This window comes from Hyaena hyaena, unplaced genomic scaffold (genome assembly GCF_003009895.1).
Source record: "Hyaena hyaena isolate Hyena2069 unplaced genomic scaffold, ASM300989v1 scaffold_721, whole genome shotgun sequence".
NCBI classification, from domain to species: Eukaryota; Metazoa; Chordata; class Mammalia; order Carnivora; family Hyaenidae; genus Hyaena; species Hyaena hyaena.
This window is the reverse complement of record NW_024081346.1, coordinates 812,034-830,178: the sequence shown is the minus strand read 5'-3', so window position 1 is coordinate 830,178 and position 18,145 is coordinate 812,034. Positions and strand designations below refer to the sequence as shown.

The following is an 18,145-nucleotide window of genomic DNA, read 5'->3' as shown; positions in this document are numbered from 1 at the left end:
CTAGAATTGTTCATTTCTTTTTCGTCCTCTTCAATGTGATTATATTATGCATTTTTTTTGTAAAACTAGCTTGATTTGTTATTTTAGGTACCCCTCCTGCTCTGCGTCCTGTTTCATATTTATTTATTTCAGATGTATGTGAAATATTATAGTGGTTCTCAGAGTAAGAACCATACAGAAAAGAATTCTCTTGTTCCCCTTTCAGTTTTTTGTGTTTGTTTTTATTTATTCATTTTGAGAGAGAGCAAGTGGGGGAGGGCCGGAGAGGGAGAGGGAAAGAAAGGGAGAGAGAGAGACAGAGAGAGAGAGAGAGAGAGAGAATCCCAAGCAGGCTCCACACCACCAGCACAAAGTCTGATTTGGGCTCAGAGCCACAACACAAGATCATGACCTGAGCCAAAGTCAAATGCTCAACCAACTGAGCCACTCACGTGCCCCCACTTCAATTTTGATACCCTGTTCTCATATTTTCTACCCTATTCCTACTCCTTAAAAGTAAGTGATCCCATCAGTTTCTGGTTTATTCTTCCTGATTTAGTTTACATAGATACTTGTATAAGGCCCCATTCTTACATGAACCTCAGCGTATCTTAAATTCTGAATTATACTTTGCTGTTTTCACTTATAATTTATCCTGGAAATTACTTCTTACAGCACATAGAGAGCTTCCTCATTACTTTATGACTGCTTAGTACTCCTATATGTGGATGTGCCCTTGTTTATTCAATGACTTTTCTATGTATGGGCTTTTAGGTTGTTTTCAATGTGTTGTGATTATAAATAATATAAAAGCAAATAGTCTTGCCCATATGTATCATTGGAAGTTTAGCTTCTAGATTGATTCCTAGAAGTGTGATTTCTGGTTCCAAAGGTAATTGCATATGTGTTTTGTGTGTGAGCTTTTTTTTTTTTTTTTAATCTTTAAGTAGGCACCACATCCCATGTGGGGCTTAAACTCATGACCCTGAGCTCAAGAGTTGCATGCTCTACTGACTGAGGTAGCCAGGCACCCCATGCATATGTGTTTTTGTATGATATTGCCAACCCCCCCCCAGTAGGGTTTTACCAGTTTGTATTTCCTCCAGCACTATATGGGAATATCTCAACAGCAGTGAACATACCTGTTGTTCAGATCATAATACTCTTGAATAAAAACTCAACAACAGAATATATTGTTTTATATATTGCTTATATAAATGTTTCCCCCATTTACAAACCTGATGGGGGAAAAATGGTATCTCGTTTCCATTAGCATTTTCTTTATGAATCAGTGAAACATTTCTTCATATATTGAAGAGCTGTTTCTGTGTCATGAGTTGATGGGTTTGTGTCTCTCCCTCATTTTCTTTTTGTTTTTTAAAGTTGATTTATTTTGAAAGAGAGCAAATGAGTGAGGGGCAGAGAAAGAGGGAGAGAGAGAGAGAGAGAGTCAGTCCCAAGCAGGCTCCACACTGTCAGTGCAGACCCCAGCACAGGGCCCGAACTCAAAGCTGTGAGATCATGACCTGAGCCAAAGTTGGAGGCTTAAGTAACTGAACCACCCAGGCACCTGCCCCCCACCCATTTTTCTATCTCACTTTTCATCCTTTGTCCCTCAATTTTTAATAGTGTTTTTTGTTTTATTTGTTTTGTTTAATATTTTATTTTATTTAAGTTTATTTATTTTGAGAGAGAGAAAGTGAGAGAGAGCATGCATGCAAGCAGGGGAGGGGCAGAGAGAGAGAGGGAGAGAGCAAGCAAGCCACCCCAACTCTAGGCTCACTCTCGCAAACTTGGGATCATGACCTGAGCTGAAATCAAGACAGAAGCTTAACTAGCTGAGCCACCCAAGCACCCCTTTATTTTTTAAGTAGGCTCCAGGTGCAGCATGGAACTCAACACAGGGCTTGAACTGAGATCAAGACCTGAACTGAGATCAAGAGTCAGATGTTTAACTGACTGAGCCACCCAGATGCTCCTGAAGATTTTATTTTTAAGTAATCTCTTCACCTAGCATGTGACTTACAGTTACAACCCAAGATCAACCCAAGATCACACTTTTCCGACTGAGCCAGCCAGGCACCCCTGAGAGTGATTCTATATATTAAGAGTATTAGCCCTTTGTCTAAAGTGTCTGTTGCAAATATTTTCTCCCAATTTCTCAGTTTTTTTAAAAATTTTGATTATGAGAGTTTATTTTTTAATCTAGACAAATTCATCAGTCTTATTATTTCTGAATTTTGTATCATGGTTAGAAACTATCTCAAGGTTAAGGGTAAATATACATATTTTCTTCCATTACTTATATGGTTTTAATTTTTACACTTAAATCTGTAAACCATTTGGAGATTCTTCTTGTGTATAAAGGAAGGTCCTGGGGTGCCTGGCTGGCTCAGTCAGTTAAGCATCTGACTCTTGGTTTCAGTTCACGAGTTCTGGCCCCAAGTCGGACTCTCTGCTGACAGTGCAGAGCCTGCTTGGGATTCTTTCCCTTTCCCTCTGCCTCTATCCCTCCTGTGTGCTTGATCTGTCTGTCTGTCTCTCTGTCTTTCTCTCTCTTTCAAAAATAAACTTTAAATAATAAGTAAATAAATAAAGTAAGGTATGGGTCTAATGAAATCTTTTTCCATATGGCGACCCTAGTTGTCCCAATGCCTTTTATTTAAATGTCCATCTTTGTTCCCTTCACTTGAAATGCCACCTTTATCAAATAATAAATTTCCATATATTCTTGGGTCTTTTTTCTGAGCTTTCTATTCTGTTCTACTATTTTATTTGTGTATGCATGCACCCATACCACACTGCTTTTATTATGGGTACGTTGTAGCACATGTTAATGTTTCTTAGGGCTCATCCTCCCTTTTAGATTTTCAGTGTTTTTCTGCCTGTTTTTTTTTTTTAATGTTTTTATTTATTTCTAGGAGAGAGAGAGAGAGACAGCGTGAGCAGGGGAGGGTCAGAGAGAGAGGGAGTCACAGACTGAAACAGGCTCCAGGCTCTGAGCTGGCAGTCAGCACAGAGCCCGACGCGGGGTTCGAACCCACGAACCGCGAGATCATGACCTAAGCGAAAGTCGGATGCTTAACCGACTAAGCCACCCAGGCGCCCCTTTTCTGCCTAGTTTTGAATGTTTGTTTTTCCATGTAAACTTGATTATTAACTTTTCTAACTCCATGAAAAACTTGCTGGTATTTTGTTTACATTACACTCAATTTACATGTTAGTTTATGAGGAACTGAGATCTTTATAGCATTAAGTCTTCCAATCCAAGAAGAGGGGTTGTTTCTCCATTTGTTTGAGGCTCCTTCTGTATCTTTTAGGAGTGTTTATAATTTTTCTGAAATAGGCTTTACATATTTTTTTATTAATTTTATTCTTCAGTGTTTAATCATGTTCTTTACTGTTATAAATCACATTTTCCCTCCCATTTTGTACTTTACCTAGTTATGGTTTTCCAGTAGGAAGATTATTAATTTTTTAAAGAGGTTGATTGCTACATAATTTATGTAACGTAAAATCAGTCTTTGAAAGTGAACAAATCTAAAAAAAACATTTCAAATAAAGTGAACAAGTCGGGGGTGCTTGGGTGGCTCAGTCAGTTAAGCATCCAACTTTGGCTTAGGTCATAATCTCCTGGTTCATGGGTTCAGGCACCACATTGGGCTCTGCACTGATAGCACTGAATCTGCTTCAGATCTTCTGTCTCCTCTCTGCCCCTCCCCAGCTTGCTCGTTCGCTCTCTCAAAAATAAACATTTGGAAAAAAAGAAAAGAGAGAGAAGCAAAAAAGCTCTTCCTTAAAGTGAACAAGTCCGTGTTTTTTTATATAATCACATTTTGTGCACCCATCAGCAGGGTATAATCCATCACCCCATAGAGAAACCTGTTACCCACTAGCAATCACTCTGTGTACCCTACTCCCAGCATTTGGTGACCATTAGTCTACTTTCTGTCTCTAAAGATTTGACTATTAGAAATATTTTTATATACATAGAATCATACAATACCTTCATTCATAATATTTTTGAGATTCATCAATATAATATCAAGTATCAACACTTCCTTTTTTGTGGCTGAATAACATTCTATTCCATTCTAATATTTCTTTTGTTGCTTTGTTTTTGGTCTCATACTTAGGAAATCATTGTTATCCATGGTCTCAAAAATATACTGCAATTTTTTTTTCTAAGAAGTTACTAGTTTTAGTTCTGACATTTATTAGGCCTTTGATCCATTTTGAGTTAATTTTCATGTGCGCTGTAAGGTGTAAGTTTCCAGATTCATTCTTTTGTGTGTGAATATCCACTTGTTCCTAACACTGTTGCTTAAGACTCCGTTGAATTTTTTTTTTCTGGCTCCCTTTTCAGTAATGAACTGATCATACTTTGAGATTTTATTTCTGGACTCTGCATTCTATTCCATTTATCTATATATCTGTAATATGCCAGCACCATACTGTCTTGATTTATTGTAGCATTGTAGTAAATTTTGAAATCAGGAAATGTGATTTATGTTACTTTGTTCCTCTTCCTTTATCAAGATTATTTTGGCTATTTGGAGTCTTCTATTTCCGTATAATCAGCTTGTCATTTTCAGCGACAATAGCAGTTGACATTTTGATATGGATTGGATTGCATCTGTTGATCAGTTTGTGGACCATTGTAATCTTAATAGTACTGCCCTTCATGAACCTGAGAGATCTCTCCTTTTATTTAGGTATTTAATCTCTTTCTATAGCATTTTTAAATTGTCAGTGTATAGATCTCAGGCTGCTTTGTTCAACCTATTCCTATATATTTTATTCTTTTTGATATAATTGTAAACGACATTTCTTTCTTAATTTTGTTTCTGGATTGGTAACCATGGTCTTATTTTTTTTAATTTTTACCCTTTATATCCTGGTATACTATTGTATCATCTGTAAATAGTGATGGTTTTATTTCTTCTTTACCTCTTTTTCTACCTGATTTATCTTGTTTAATCAAATAGTTAATATCTTTAATACAATTTAAAAAATTTTTTTAATGTTTATTCATTTTTGAGAGACAGAGACAGAACACAAGCAGGGAAGGGGCAGAAAGAGAAGGAGACACAGAATCCGAAACAGGCTCCAGGCTCTGAGCTGTCATCACAGAGCCTGACACGGGGCTCAAACCCACAGACCGTGAGATCATGACCTGAGCCAAAGTCAGACACTTAACTGATTGAGCCACCCAGACGCCCCTCTTTAATACAGTTTTGAATAGTTGCAGAGATAGTCAGCTTCCTCAATTTGTTCTTGATCTGGCAGAAATCCTATAGTGTTTCCCCACCTAATAAGATACTAGCTTTAGAATGTGTGTGTGTGTGTGTGTGTGTGTGTGTGTGTGTGTGTGTGTGTGTGTGTGTTTTATGTTATGGACATATCCCTGAGCTCCTGTTTGCTTTGATTCTTCTTTGTTAATATTTTATATGTTCTCTCTTGATACTCAGAGGTTGTTTTGACCCATAGTTTCTTTTAGTGTCTCTTATCTCTTATCAGTTTTAGATATTAATATTTTTCCATAAAAATTATAAAAGAATTGGGAAATTTTCCTTCTTTTTCAATGACCTGGAACAATTTATGAAGCATTAGCTCTATAGCTAAAAACAGTCATGACCAACTGTGACTTGTCTCCCATTATTTCCTCCAAAAAGGACAAAAGAGTAAAAAAGTAGTAAATCTAGACAAAATCCACATTCTAGCATATATTAAAGGCAAGATACCAAAAGTTCCAGACATCTGTAAGAAAAAGACTAAAGTTACAAACTCCAGGACAGTCTCCTAGTAAAGGTGATTCTTCTTGCTCTTTAACAGTAAAATTAATTAGTACTCAAAGAGCATAACAGTGATTATGATTTCTACATAGATGACCAACTGATAAGATCTTGCCATATCTACTTTATGTCTCTCTATACTGCATCATGGAGGTATTTGAAGGCTTGTCTTAGGCATCATGACTTGACCCATGAATCATTCAGCAAACATCTCCTGAGAATAAAGATATTTCCACAAGGGAAATATTTTTTCTTTTTTTTTAAGTGTATGTATGTGTATATGTATGTATATAATCTCTGCACTCAACATGGAGCTTAAACTCATGACCCAAAGATCAAGAGTTGCATGCTCTTTTGACTGAGCCAGCCAGGCATCCCGAGGGTGTGTGTTTAAAAATTTATATAAATATTTTTCACAGAGAGGAGGTTCTGTGTTACATAATTGCTAAAATTTTTCTCAGGAATTATTCTTTCTGCATTTATTGACATAATCGTATGATTTTTTTCCCTCCGTTGTTCTGTTACTGTGTTGAATTCTGTTTATTGATGACTGAATTCTGGAATCCAGTTCCAGTCATGGTGTGTTGATATATTATCCCTTTTCAATATTGTTAGATTTGAATTTTTAATATTTCCTTTATGTTTCATGAATGAGATTAGCCTGTATTCTTACTTTTTAAGATTAGATATAATGATTATATTAGCTTTATGAATGTGTTTAGGAGAACATACACTTTCTCCTCCCTTTTGGAATGGTTGATGAAATATTCCAGAAAAACCATCTGGACCTTCAGTTACCATTGTAGATTTTTTTTTTTAAACTTACTCAGATTGGGACACCGGGCTGGCTTGGTCATTAGAGCATGTGACACTTGATCTTGGGTTCGTGGCTTTGAGCCCCACACTGTGAGTAGAGATTACTTAAAAAAAAAAGACAAATGAAATTTAAAAATTAAAAAAACTTTGATTACACCATGCTAAAATTGTTCAAGTTTTCTGTGTGTTGATTTTGTAGAGGTTATTTTCTAGAGATCTATGCATTTCATCCATGTTATTAACATATGAGTTTTTATCACGATGTCATTTTACTACATTTGTCAGGTGTGGAAGGGCCCATAAGCAAGGTCCCTCTTAGCTCGCATCGCTGCATTGGGTGTTGCTGCAGTCTCCTTCCTCTTTATCAGTCTTGAGAATAACATTGCTTTGAAATACAGTATTTGTCATTGTGGATCCTCTATGGTTTTTGTGGGCTCTATTCTGTAAAATGACGTTTTCTTTCTAATTTGTTTTTATTTAGTTGCCCATTTTATGGCTTCTTGCAATAAATGTTTAGGTCATTAATTTTTGTGTTTTCTCACATGTATTCTCACATGTATATATTTCTCAAATGTATCTGTTGTATACATTTTATCTACTTCTTTAACTACATTAGATCTTAATGGATGCAGATATTATAATTTGGTTTAGAATTTCTTTTTTTTAATGTTTATTATTTTTGAGAGACAGAGTGCAAGTCAGGGGAGGGGCAGAGAGAGACACACACAGAATCCAAAGCAGGCTCTGGCTCCAAGCTGTCAGCACAGAGCCCAGCATGGGGCTCGAACACATGAACCGCAGATCATTGAACCACAGATCATGACCTGAGCCGACGTCTGACACTTAACCAACTGAGTCTCCCAGATGCCCCTCAGTTCAAAATTTCTGTATGGAAGTTTAGGAAATACTGCCTTAGGTCCGCTATTTTCTTTCTTTCTCCAAGCTTTTTGTCTTTAAAATTCATCAAGCCAAATGAGGATATTAAAAATATATATGTAGTTGGGGTGCTTGGGTGACTCAGTTGTTAAGCGTCCAACTCTTGATCTCAGCTCAGGTTTTGATCTCAGGAGTGCAGGGTCATGAGTTCAAGCCCCATATTGAGCTCCGTGCTGTCCATGAGGCCTACTTAAAAAAAGTCTATGCATATATATGTGTGTGTATGTGAATATATATATATACACACATAGTTAATTACCCTTCACATAGATTTAACTCTGGTTATTAACATTTGCCTTTTTCTTTCTATATATGCACCTTCTTGGCTCACTTGATGGTAAGTAGCAGTTATCATTAAATTTCACCTCTCAACACTTCTGTATGCATCTCCTAAGAATAAAGACTCCTATGTAGTCACACTATTATTATCATAGCAATTGAGTCTTATATATAATATAGAGTCCATATTTCAGTTTTTGAACTCTTTCCAACAAATGCCATTTGTAAAATTTGTTTCCAGGATCCATCCCAGATTCATATACTGCATTTGGATATGAGGCTTTTTCCTACTGTCATCCTACCTTTTTTTTCCCCCCTGTGATTATTTTGTAGAATCCAGTTTAGTTTTCTTGTGGAATGTCTGCTTTCTAGGTTTGATGTTTTCTTCTTATGATTAGAATAAAGTTAAACATTTTTGCCCAGACTACTACAGAGGTGGCATGTAATTATCTTTCTTTAATAAACTTTATATTAGAATGATTTTAGATTTATAGAAAGTCACAAAGATAATAGAGAGACTTCTTGTATATATCTCTCCTAATTTCTACCATTGTTAACATCTTAACATCATTCAGATACATTTGTCAAAACTAAGAAAATGACATTGGTATTAACTGAACTCGAGACTCTTATTTGTGTATTTTCACCAGTTTTTCCATGAATGTCAGTTTTCTGTTCCAGGATCCTTCCAATCAGGGTATCTATCACACTGCATTTATTTTTCATGTCTCCCAGTCTCTCTCCCATTCTCTCCTGGTTTGTGACAATTTTTCAATCTTTCCTTGTCTTTCAGGAATTTGTCTTGACAGACCCTGCCAGGTATCCTGCAGAATATTCCCTATTCTGGGTCTGGTGTTTTTCTCTTGCTTACACTGGAGATAGGGATTTTTAGAAAGACTGCAGTAGAAGTGAGATGTCTTTTTCATCACATCATATACACAGTACATGATATCCATGTGACTTCATTGATGATGTTTACCTTCTTTCTCCCCTCCAAAGTTACCATTTTTCCTTTTCTATACTCTACTCTTTAGAAACAGCTCACGAAGTCTAGCTTATCCTGGGAGCAGGGGGGCCGGATTGGTAATTAACCTTCTGTAGAGTAGGAAACTTACATATTTTATCTGGAATTCTGTATAAAAGATTTGTCTCTTCCCCCTTTATTTCATTGTGGACTCATTCATGTTTATTTTTGACTTTGAGTTATAATTAAATGCTATTTCTTTTGCTTTGGTCATTGATAGCTCTTTGAGTTTGGTTCCTGTGTCCATATAATATCTCCATCCTTTTGTTTTGTGGGGATTTCTTTCCTGGTTCAGTTTTCAGATTCATTTTGTTTTTTCCCCTTCCCTGGTCCTAGAATCAGCCATTTCTCCTAAGAGCCCTGGTTTCTTTTATTAGAAGGTAGTATTTAGAAACCAAGATCTGAGAACTAGAATTGCTGCTGGTATGCCACTGCTTCTATGCCCTCTAAACAGTAAATGTATGCATAGTCACCCTCGTATATGTACATATATCTGTAATTGTTTTATATCTTTCTGTATTTATGTTAAGCTAAACATGAGTTCTTATGGATGTCTCCATCCAGTATTTCAGGATGCATTCTAGCCTTCTTGTCTCATTTATCTGTAACTTTCTTCTCTGACAGTGACAAAATTGGCTTCCACCATCCAGCATCCATTTACTTATTTGTTCGCCCCAGTGTACATGGAACATGGCTTTAGAATTGTTTCCCCATGAGAAGCAAATTTACCAACTTGGTAGTGCATATGTACAGTTCCATTTGCTTCTAATTTTCAGTCAAAATATTGATTTTTAAAGTTTATTATTATATCATAGGGCACAGTTTGTTTTGGTGCATTGATCAACTACAAGCACTTCTTAATTTCCCAATATATGTTGGAAATATATATTTTTATAAAAATATTGATTTCTAGCATAACTTGTGATCAGACAACATAATTTGTATGCTTTTGGTCCTTTAAAATATGTAGAAACTTGCTTTATAGCCCAGTTTGTGGTCTGTTTTTATAAGTAATTTGTGACCGAAAAGGAGCTGAATTCTGCAATATTTGGCTTAGAGCTGTGAAGTTCTAGGTCCATGCTTATTAAATGTCCCAATTAGACTTTGGATTGTGTCAATATTTGGTTTATTTCATGCTGTGTTAATAGATGAACACAAAATTAATAAACCTCATTAAGCAATCCTCCATGTGCATTGTAGAAAATTAGAAAATAGAGACAGGCAAAAATGTTTTCAAGATATTAAAATATCTTATTCCTACCACATTAACACCTTAGTGGATATAAAACACACATGCATATACATTTTCCTCTTGTTATTAAAGGGACATCATATTCTTACTGTCTTATAACCTGATTTCTTTATCAGTGATTTTTCTATCTTCTATTTCTATTACATTTTTATTTTATTGCATCTTCAAAACCCAAGTTCTATTCATATTGCCCCATTTGGCCCAATCTGATTTGTTCAATCAGTCTCCCAATACAAGACCATGCATTCTGTCTGGTTATTATATCACTGAAATACCTCTTAATCTAAAACATCCCCTTTATTTATGATACTAACACTGTGAAGAGACAAGGCCACTTATACTGCAAAATTTGCTGTCTTTTGAACTTATCTCAGTACTGTCCATGATATAGTTTGTTTATTCTCTACCCTTTGTATTCTTGTAGATTGGAAATTATTTTCTGTATTGAGGATTCACATTAAACATTTGTGGCTGAAGTACGTCATAGGTTATGTGTACTCGATCAGAAGACACATGTATTGGCTTGCACTATTAGTGTTGGAACATTAAAACTCAATTAAGTGAACAGCTTGACTCCTCCATTCAGTTAAGCGTTTTGATTTTGTAACTGAACAGAAGTCCCTCTGATCTTGCTTTGCTATTATGACAGCATTCGGTTCTGCAGTGATTACTCTCTTCATAGTTGTAACAACGCTATGCGTAGTATGATTGGGAATTGCAAGGTTGTTTCTTTCAATTCTGTCATGATTTCTACAGGGTGTTTTTTTTTCTAAAGTTTTATTTATTTCTGAGAGACAGCATGAGCAGAGGAGGGTCAGAGAGAGAGGGAGACACAGAATCTGAAGCAGGCTCCAGGCTCTGAGCTGTCAGCACAGAGCCCGAGTGGGGCTCGAACCCAGGAGCCGTGAGCCATGAGATCATGATCTGAGCCGAAGTCGGACGCCCAACCAACTGAGCCACCCAGGCACCCCTATTTCTACAGTTTTTTACTGACACGATCTATTTGGCTATTTGGTTATGTTGAAATATAAATTGATTGGAATGGACAGGAAAATATATCTGACTTTTAGTAATGCACTATTTAATGAAAAATAACTGGAAAATGGTTTCTGTTATCTGAAGAATTCTTTTTTTTTTTTTTTTTTTTTTTTTTTTTGAGAGAGTGTGTACAGGGAAAGGACAAAGGAAGAGAGAAGGAATCTTAAGTAGGCTCCACACTCAGCATAGAGCCCAACACGGGGCTCAGTCCCATGACTTTGGGGTCATGACCTGAGCCAAAATCAGCAGTTGGTTGCTCAACTCTCTGAGCCACCCAGGCACCCCATCATTATACTTTTATCTATATTTCATTTACTTAATATGCTTAGTCTAACATGATTATTTTTTCTGGCGTTTTTTTTTTTTGTCCCCCCACAATTATGGCCAAATACAGCATAATAGTCAGAAGCGTGTGTTTTTCTTTTTTTCTTTTTCTTTTTTCTTTTTTAGAAGCATGTGTTTTTCAGCAAAGCCATAAATCTTTTAAATTTTCCTTTCTTTTTTGGCTCAAGATTTGTGAGAATTATCGTGTGTCTTTCCTGCCTCAATCTTAGAATTAAACATTTCTAGCAGCGCCTGGGTAGCTCAGTCAGTTGAGCGTCTGGCTCTTGATTTCAGCTCAGGTCATGATCCCAGGATTATGGGATCAAGCCCTACACTGGGTTCCACACTGAGCGTGGAGTCTCTCTCTCATAAAAAAAAATAATAATAAAATAAAATAAAAAATAAACATCTTTAAGGATTCTCTGCTCATAATATTGGATATTTAGAGATGACAGTGTAAATGATCAGGGTGCTCTTTGCTATAATAACCTTTTTTCTTTGTAGAGAGAGTGTGTGTGAGAGCAAGGGAGAGGAGCAGAGGGAGGGAGGGAGGTAAGGAGGGAGAGAGAGAGAGAGAGAAAGACAGCATCTTAAGCAGGCTCCACATTCAGTGTAGAGCCTGCCATGGGGCTTGATCCCTTGACTCTGGTATCATGACCTGAGCCGAAATCAAAAGTCAGAAGCTCAGTCAGCTGAGCCACCCAGGCACCCCAACTACTAGCCTTTTTGATATTTTTTTCTATTCCATGAAAATTAACCTGTTTCAGATTTTTGTCCTTTCTAGGATAGTTTTTACTACTTTTACAATTTTAATTTTTTTGTTTGTTCTCCCTTCTTTTATTGATTCGTTTAGCTAGTATGCCATCGCATTGACTTTTTTCCCAAGAGAAACCTTTTTGAATTTATATGTTGATTTTCTTTTTCCAAACTCATTAAATTCTGGTTTTTTATTTTTATTCTTTCTGCTTTCTCCTCACTTAACTTTGATATTTTTTCTAAACATTTTTAGTAAATGTTCATTTAATTCATGTTGAGGTGACTGCTTTTCTCTGGGCATTACTGGCTGGATGTTGTACCTTCTGAAATGTAGTATTTTCATCTTTTGCCTGGTTATATTTCTCTAGTTTCAGTGTTTATTTCCTTAGTATAATAAAGATACTGACTCTAGTTTTTATTTTTGACTGCTGACAGCTTTCAATCCCCACCTCTCCTTCTGCCCCACTTTTGGGGAAGCTGATAAAAAGCCTGAGAGCTTCCTACTTTGGTTCCCATGGAAAGATCAAACCATGCAAACCCCATGCCCAGAAACCCTCAGCCTTGTACCACACTCTAACCAGCATTTAAAAAAAAAAAAACCTAAGTCAGCCTCTTTCAAATTACTCAAGTCCTTTTCAGACCTATTTAGGAACCATTCTGTTCTTTCTAGGAAGCCTCCTTATATGAGTAATAAATCTTTTCACACTTTCCTGATGTATGTGTGTCATCATTAGTCTTAACATCCAAGTCAAAGTGTGTGTGGCTATCCATTCTGCCTCTGCTGGTTATCCACTACATTTATTTATCTAGCATTTAATTAGAGAGCCTTTAGTTTTCTAGATCGAGTGTTTTTGTTTCCTGATGTTGCTGTTATTTTCAGTGTCAGAGTATGTATCATTCCACTTGGGATACACATCCCACAACTGAGTCACAGATAAATACTGTTTGCCCTTGACTGATACCCCATTCATTCTGCATTGATACTCTTGAGTCTTTTTCTGAATCTGGATTATCATCTTCCAGCTTATATCTGATATTTCCTTTTAACAATCCCAGGCACTCTGATACCCTAAAACATTCCTCCACATTATGATTTCTTGATTCTCTCCAGCATCTCCAAATGGAAGGAATTTCTTATTTTATTCGAGTACATATCTGTGAATTGACTAAAAAAGCATCAAAATACTCATCAGGGAAGTAGAAGGATGGCTGGCCTTGAAAATAAGGAAAAGGAAGAGAGGATGTAATAAAAGAGAGGAACCAACACAGATTTAGCACATTTAGAATGGAGGAGGAATATCAGAACTGAAGATAAGTAAGATCAGTTAATTATTTAGTACCTTCGATACCTCAGAACCCTGTAATTCAGTGATGAAAATAGGAAGGATTGTATCTGCTCTTGGGAAAGTTTAGGGAATTGTTTAGAATATCAAATAAGGAGGGAGGCCTGGGTGGCTCAGTTGGGTAAGCCAACTGACTTCATCTCAGGTCATGATCGTGTGGTTCGCGGGTTCAAGACCTGTGTTAGGCTCTGCGCTGACAGCTCACAGCTTGGATCCTGCTTCAGATTCTGTGTTTTACTCTCTCTGCCCCTCCCCTGGTCACACACACACATTCACTCTCTCTCTTGAAAACAGATAAAGATTTAAACATTTTTTAATATCTTTTTTTTCAGACTTATGGAGATTTTATTTAAGTTCTGGTTATGTATTCTGAATTTCATTTGATAATTTTTGAAGTCTTCAATGTTCTGTCATCAACAACAGAAAATTACTATGGTATTTTAATGTTTATCATTACATTTCTATCAGATGTAACACACATTATTGTTATCATTATTCACCAGAAGAACTCCATCCCTCGAGTTGCACATGACCAACTGGCTCTGTAAATTCCTTTTCCTGACCCTTTCAACATACTTCTCCAAGTCCAAGACCTTTCCATTGCACATGATGAATATCAGATCAGCTCATGAGTCAGTTCATTGCATCTTCCATCTCTGTCCTGAGACAAAGACTTCTTGTCTTTGGTCTTGATGCGAAAGTCACTGTTTTGTTCTTGATCTGGAAGTCACTGCTTCCCTAGCATCTCTCTCAAGTCGTGCGATCTTTCTCTCCCCTGTGTCCTATACCACTAGTCCTGTAAGTGAGAATGTTCTCTTTGGTCTCAGGCATATTCAGATAAGACTACATTATTGCAGCTTTGAAACATTTGTCATCATTCTTTGTGAAAGTAATGTGCTGACCCAGGTCACTCCCCTCAGTAGCTACTGACTCACTGTGACTCTTCGCCAAATCAAAATTCTGTCATGTTCATAGTGTTTTAGTTCCTATACAGATGATCCGTGCAATACTCCTAGCTTCAGAATATCAAATAAGAAAATTAATGATATCATAATTGGAAACAAAGGGATAGTGGAAAGAATGAAGTGCTAGAACATAAAAAGGGAGACATAGATGTAATACTTAGAGTTAGCAGGTGCAGCCTTTCTAAGGGATAGGACATTCATCCTGAGACTAAAGGATGAGAAGAATCAGCCTACAAAGTGCCCACATCTAAGGATTCTGGTCAGATGAAACCATCTGTGGAAAGCATCAAGTGATACAGAAGGTTGTACCATATCCTAAATTCTGAAAAGAAGGAGCCAGGGTGCAGGGGAGTCAGTGTTTGGACATGATACCATATAAGTAAGGAGGAGTCCTGCTGTCCTCAGAAAGGGGTTTGGATCATATTCCAAGAGTAAAGACAAACGTAGGATGAATTCTTTTTTTTTTTTTTTTTTAAATTTTTTTAATGTTTTATTTATTTCTAGGAGAGAGAGAGAGAGAGAGAGAGAGAGACAGTGTGAGCAGGGGAGAGTCAGAGAGAGAGGGGTCACAGACTCCGAAACAGGCTCCAGGCTCCAAGCTGGCAGTCAGCACAGATCCCGACGCGGGGCTCGAACCCACGAACCGCGAGATCATGACCTAAGCGAAAGTCGGACGCTTAACCGACTAAGCCACCCAGGCGCCCCAAACGTAGGATGAATTCTTAACCTTTGATCTTCATTTAAATCAGTGATAGAAAGATTCAAAATAAGATACCATCCAAGGTATTTTTTTCCTCTCACTTTTAATGTAGTTGTCTGTGACCCAGGCAGGATATCAGATTTATAACAGGCTTGCCAAAGATCGTGGCTCACACTTAAATTTCAGGGACTTCACTATCTTACATAACTTCACATACATCTCTGAACTCTTGACCTTTCAAAATTTTCATAACCATATTTTACAATTCAATAAGCACTTCATTTATTACAAGTGTTGGTTCATATTTCTTTCATAGAAGTTCCATATTCTCTAGTATAAGAAATATAAATATTTTTCATTTTTCTTCTTTTCTTTCAGATTTGAATTTACATTGTGAGGTAATCAGCTATCTAGAAATACCCACTTATGAAAAAGATGTATCTTCTATACAACATCAGAGCATATGTAACAGAGAAAAACTCTATGAATGTAAGAAATGTCAGAAGAAATTTAGTAGTGGCTATCAATTTATTCTACATCACAGGCTTCATATTGACGAAAGACCCTATGAATGCAAAGAATGTGGGAAGAACTTTCGTAGTGGCTATCAACTTACCCTACATCAAAGATTTCATACTGGTGAGAAACCCTATCAATGTACAGAATGCGAGAAGAACTTTAAAAGCGGCTATCAACTTACTGTACATCAGAGATTTCATACTGGTGAGAAAACCTATGAATGTAGGGAATGTGGGAAGACCTTTATCTATGCCTCACACATCGTTCAGCATGAGAGAATCCACACTGGTGGGAGGCCTTATGAATGTCAGGAATGTGGGAAGGCCTTTAGTCAAGGTGGACACCTTAGAATTCATCAAAGAATTCATACTGGTGAGAAACCCTACAAATGTCAGGAATGTGGGAAGGCTTTTAGTAGGCGTTCAAACCTTGTTGAACATGGGCAAATCCATACTAATGAGAAACCTTATGTATGTGAGAAATGTGGGAAGGCCTTTAAAAGAAGTCATCAACTTACTGTACATCAGGGTGTTCATACTGGTAAAAAACCATATGAATGTAAAGAATGTGGAAAGGGCTATACCACTGCCTCATACCTTATTCTACATCAGAGAATTCATAAAAGTGGGAAACCATATGAATGTAAGGAATGTAAGAAAACCTTTACCTTGTATAGGAATCTTATTCGACATCAGCATATTCACACTGGTGAGAAACTTTTTGAATGTAAGCAGTGTGGAAAGACCTATACTACTGCCTCAAAACTTTTTCAGCATCAGAAAACTCACACTGGTGAGAAGCCTTATGAATGTAAGGAATGTGGAAAAGCCTTTAGCTTATATGGATACCTTCATCAACATGAGAAAATTCATACCGGTGTGAAACACTTTGAATGTGAAGAATGTAAAAAAACCTTTACTTTGTATCGAAATCTTATTCGACATCAGAGTAGTCATACTGGTAAGAAACTTTTTGAATGTCAGGAATGTGGGAAGGCCTATAGTACTGCCTCAAACCTTGTTCAACACCAGAAAACTCATACTGGTGAGAAACCTTATGAATGTAAAGAGTGTGGAAAGACCTTTAGCTTGCATGGATATCTTAATCAACATAAAAAAATTCATACTGGTGTGAAACCCTATGAGTGTAAGATATGTAGGAAAACCTTTACTTTCTATAGAAATCTTACTCTACACCAGAGTATTCATACTGATGAGAAACCTTTTAGATGTAAGGAATGTGGGAAGACCTTTAGACGTAGTTCACACCTTACTGCACATCAGAGTATCCATGCTGATAAGAAACCCTATGAATGTACGGAATGTGGGAAATCCTTTAAAATGTATGGATACCTTACACAACATCAGAAAATTCATACTGGTGAGAAACCCTATGATTGTAAGGAATGCGGGAAGACCTTTAGTCGTGCTTCAAACCTTGCTCAACATGGGAGAATTCATACTGGTGAAAAACCCTACATGTGTAAGAAGTGTGGGAAAGCCTTCAGATATGGTTCAGCCCTTAAAGCACATCAGGGAATGCATACAGATATGAAACTCTAAGAACATAAGGAAGGTGAGAATGCCTTTAGGCGTGGCCTGAACTTTTCTACATCAGCCAGTTCACAATGGTGAGAAAGTATTGAATATTAGTCTTTATAGGCATGTCTTCACCAAATGAGAGAATTCATAACACAGTTATTGTCATTTTATAAAGATTTCAGTGTCATTCTTGTTTAAATGGAATGCCTGACTATTTAAACAATGGCAGATTAAACCCTGAATAGCCAAAGGAATCTTGAAAAAGAACAAAACTAGAGGTATCACAATCCCAGATTACAAGATATAGTACAAAGCTTTAGTAATCAAAAACAGTATGGTACTGGCATAAAAACAGACACATAGATCAATAGAACAGAATAAAGAATTCATAAATAAACCCATGACTATATGGTCAATTAATTTTCAACAGAGAAGGCAAAATTATGCAATGGAAAAAAAAAAGTCTCTTCAATAAATGATGCTGGGAAAATTAGACCACTTGCTTACACGATACACAAAAATAAACTCAAAATGGATTCAAGACCTAAATGTGAGACAGGAAACCATTAAAATCCTAGAAGCCAGAATAGACAGTAATTTCTCTGACATCATCCATAGCAACATTTTTCTAGATAGATCCCTGAGGTAACGGAAGCAACAAAAATAAATTTTGGGGACTACATCAAAATAAAAAGCTTTTGGGACGCTTGAGTGGCTCAGTTGGTTAAGTGTCCAACTTTGGCTTAGGTCATGATCTCATGGTTTGTGAGTTTGAGCCCCATGTTGGGCTCTGTGCTGACAGCTCGGAGTCTGGAGCCTGCTTCAGATTCTGTGTCTCTCTGCACCTCACCTGCTTGTGTGCTATTCATTCTCTCTCT

General features: G+C 36.8%; 1 protein-coding gene across 2 annotated transcripts in view; it reads left to right on the top strand.

Moving 5' to 3' along the window:
* LOC120220619 (zinc finger protein 573) overlaps positions 1–17,554 on the top strand; it is a 28,441-nt gene extending 10,887 nt beyond the window's left edge. For both annotated transcript variants that reach the window (XM_039217744.1, XM_039217743.1), the window contains one exon: positions 15,586–17,554. In XM_039217744.1, the coding sequence (XP_039073675.1) occupies positions 15,586–17,288 (1,703 nt within the window). In that variant the 3' untranslated portion in view covers positions 17,289–17,554. The remainder of the gene's footprint in view (positions 1–15,585) is intronic.
* Positions 17,555–18,145: the final 591 nt, after the last annotated feature.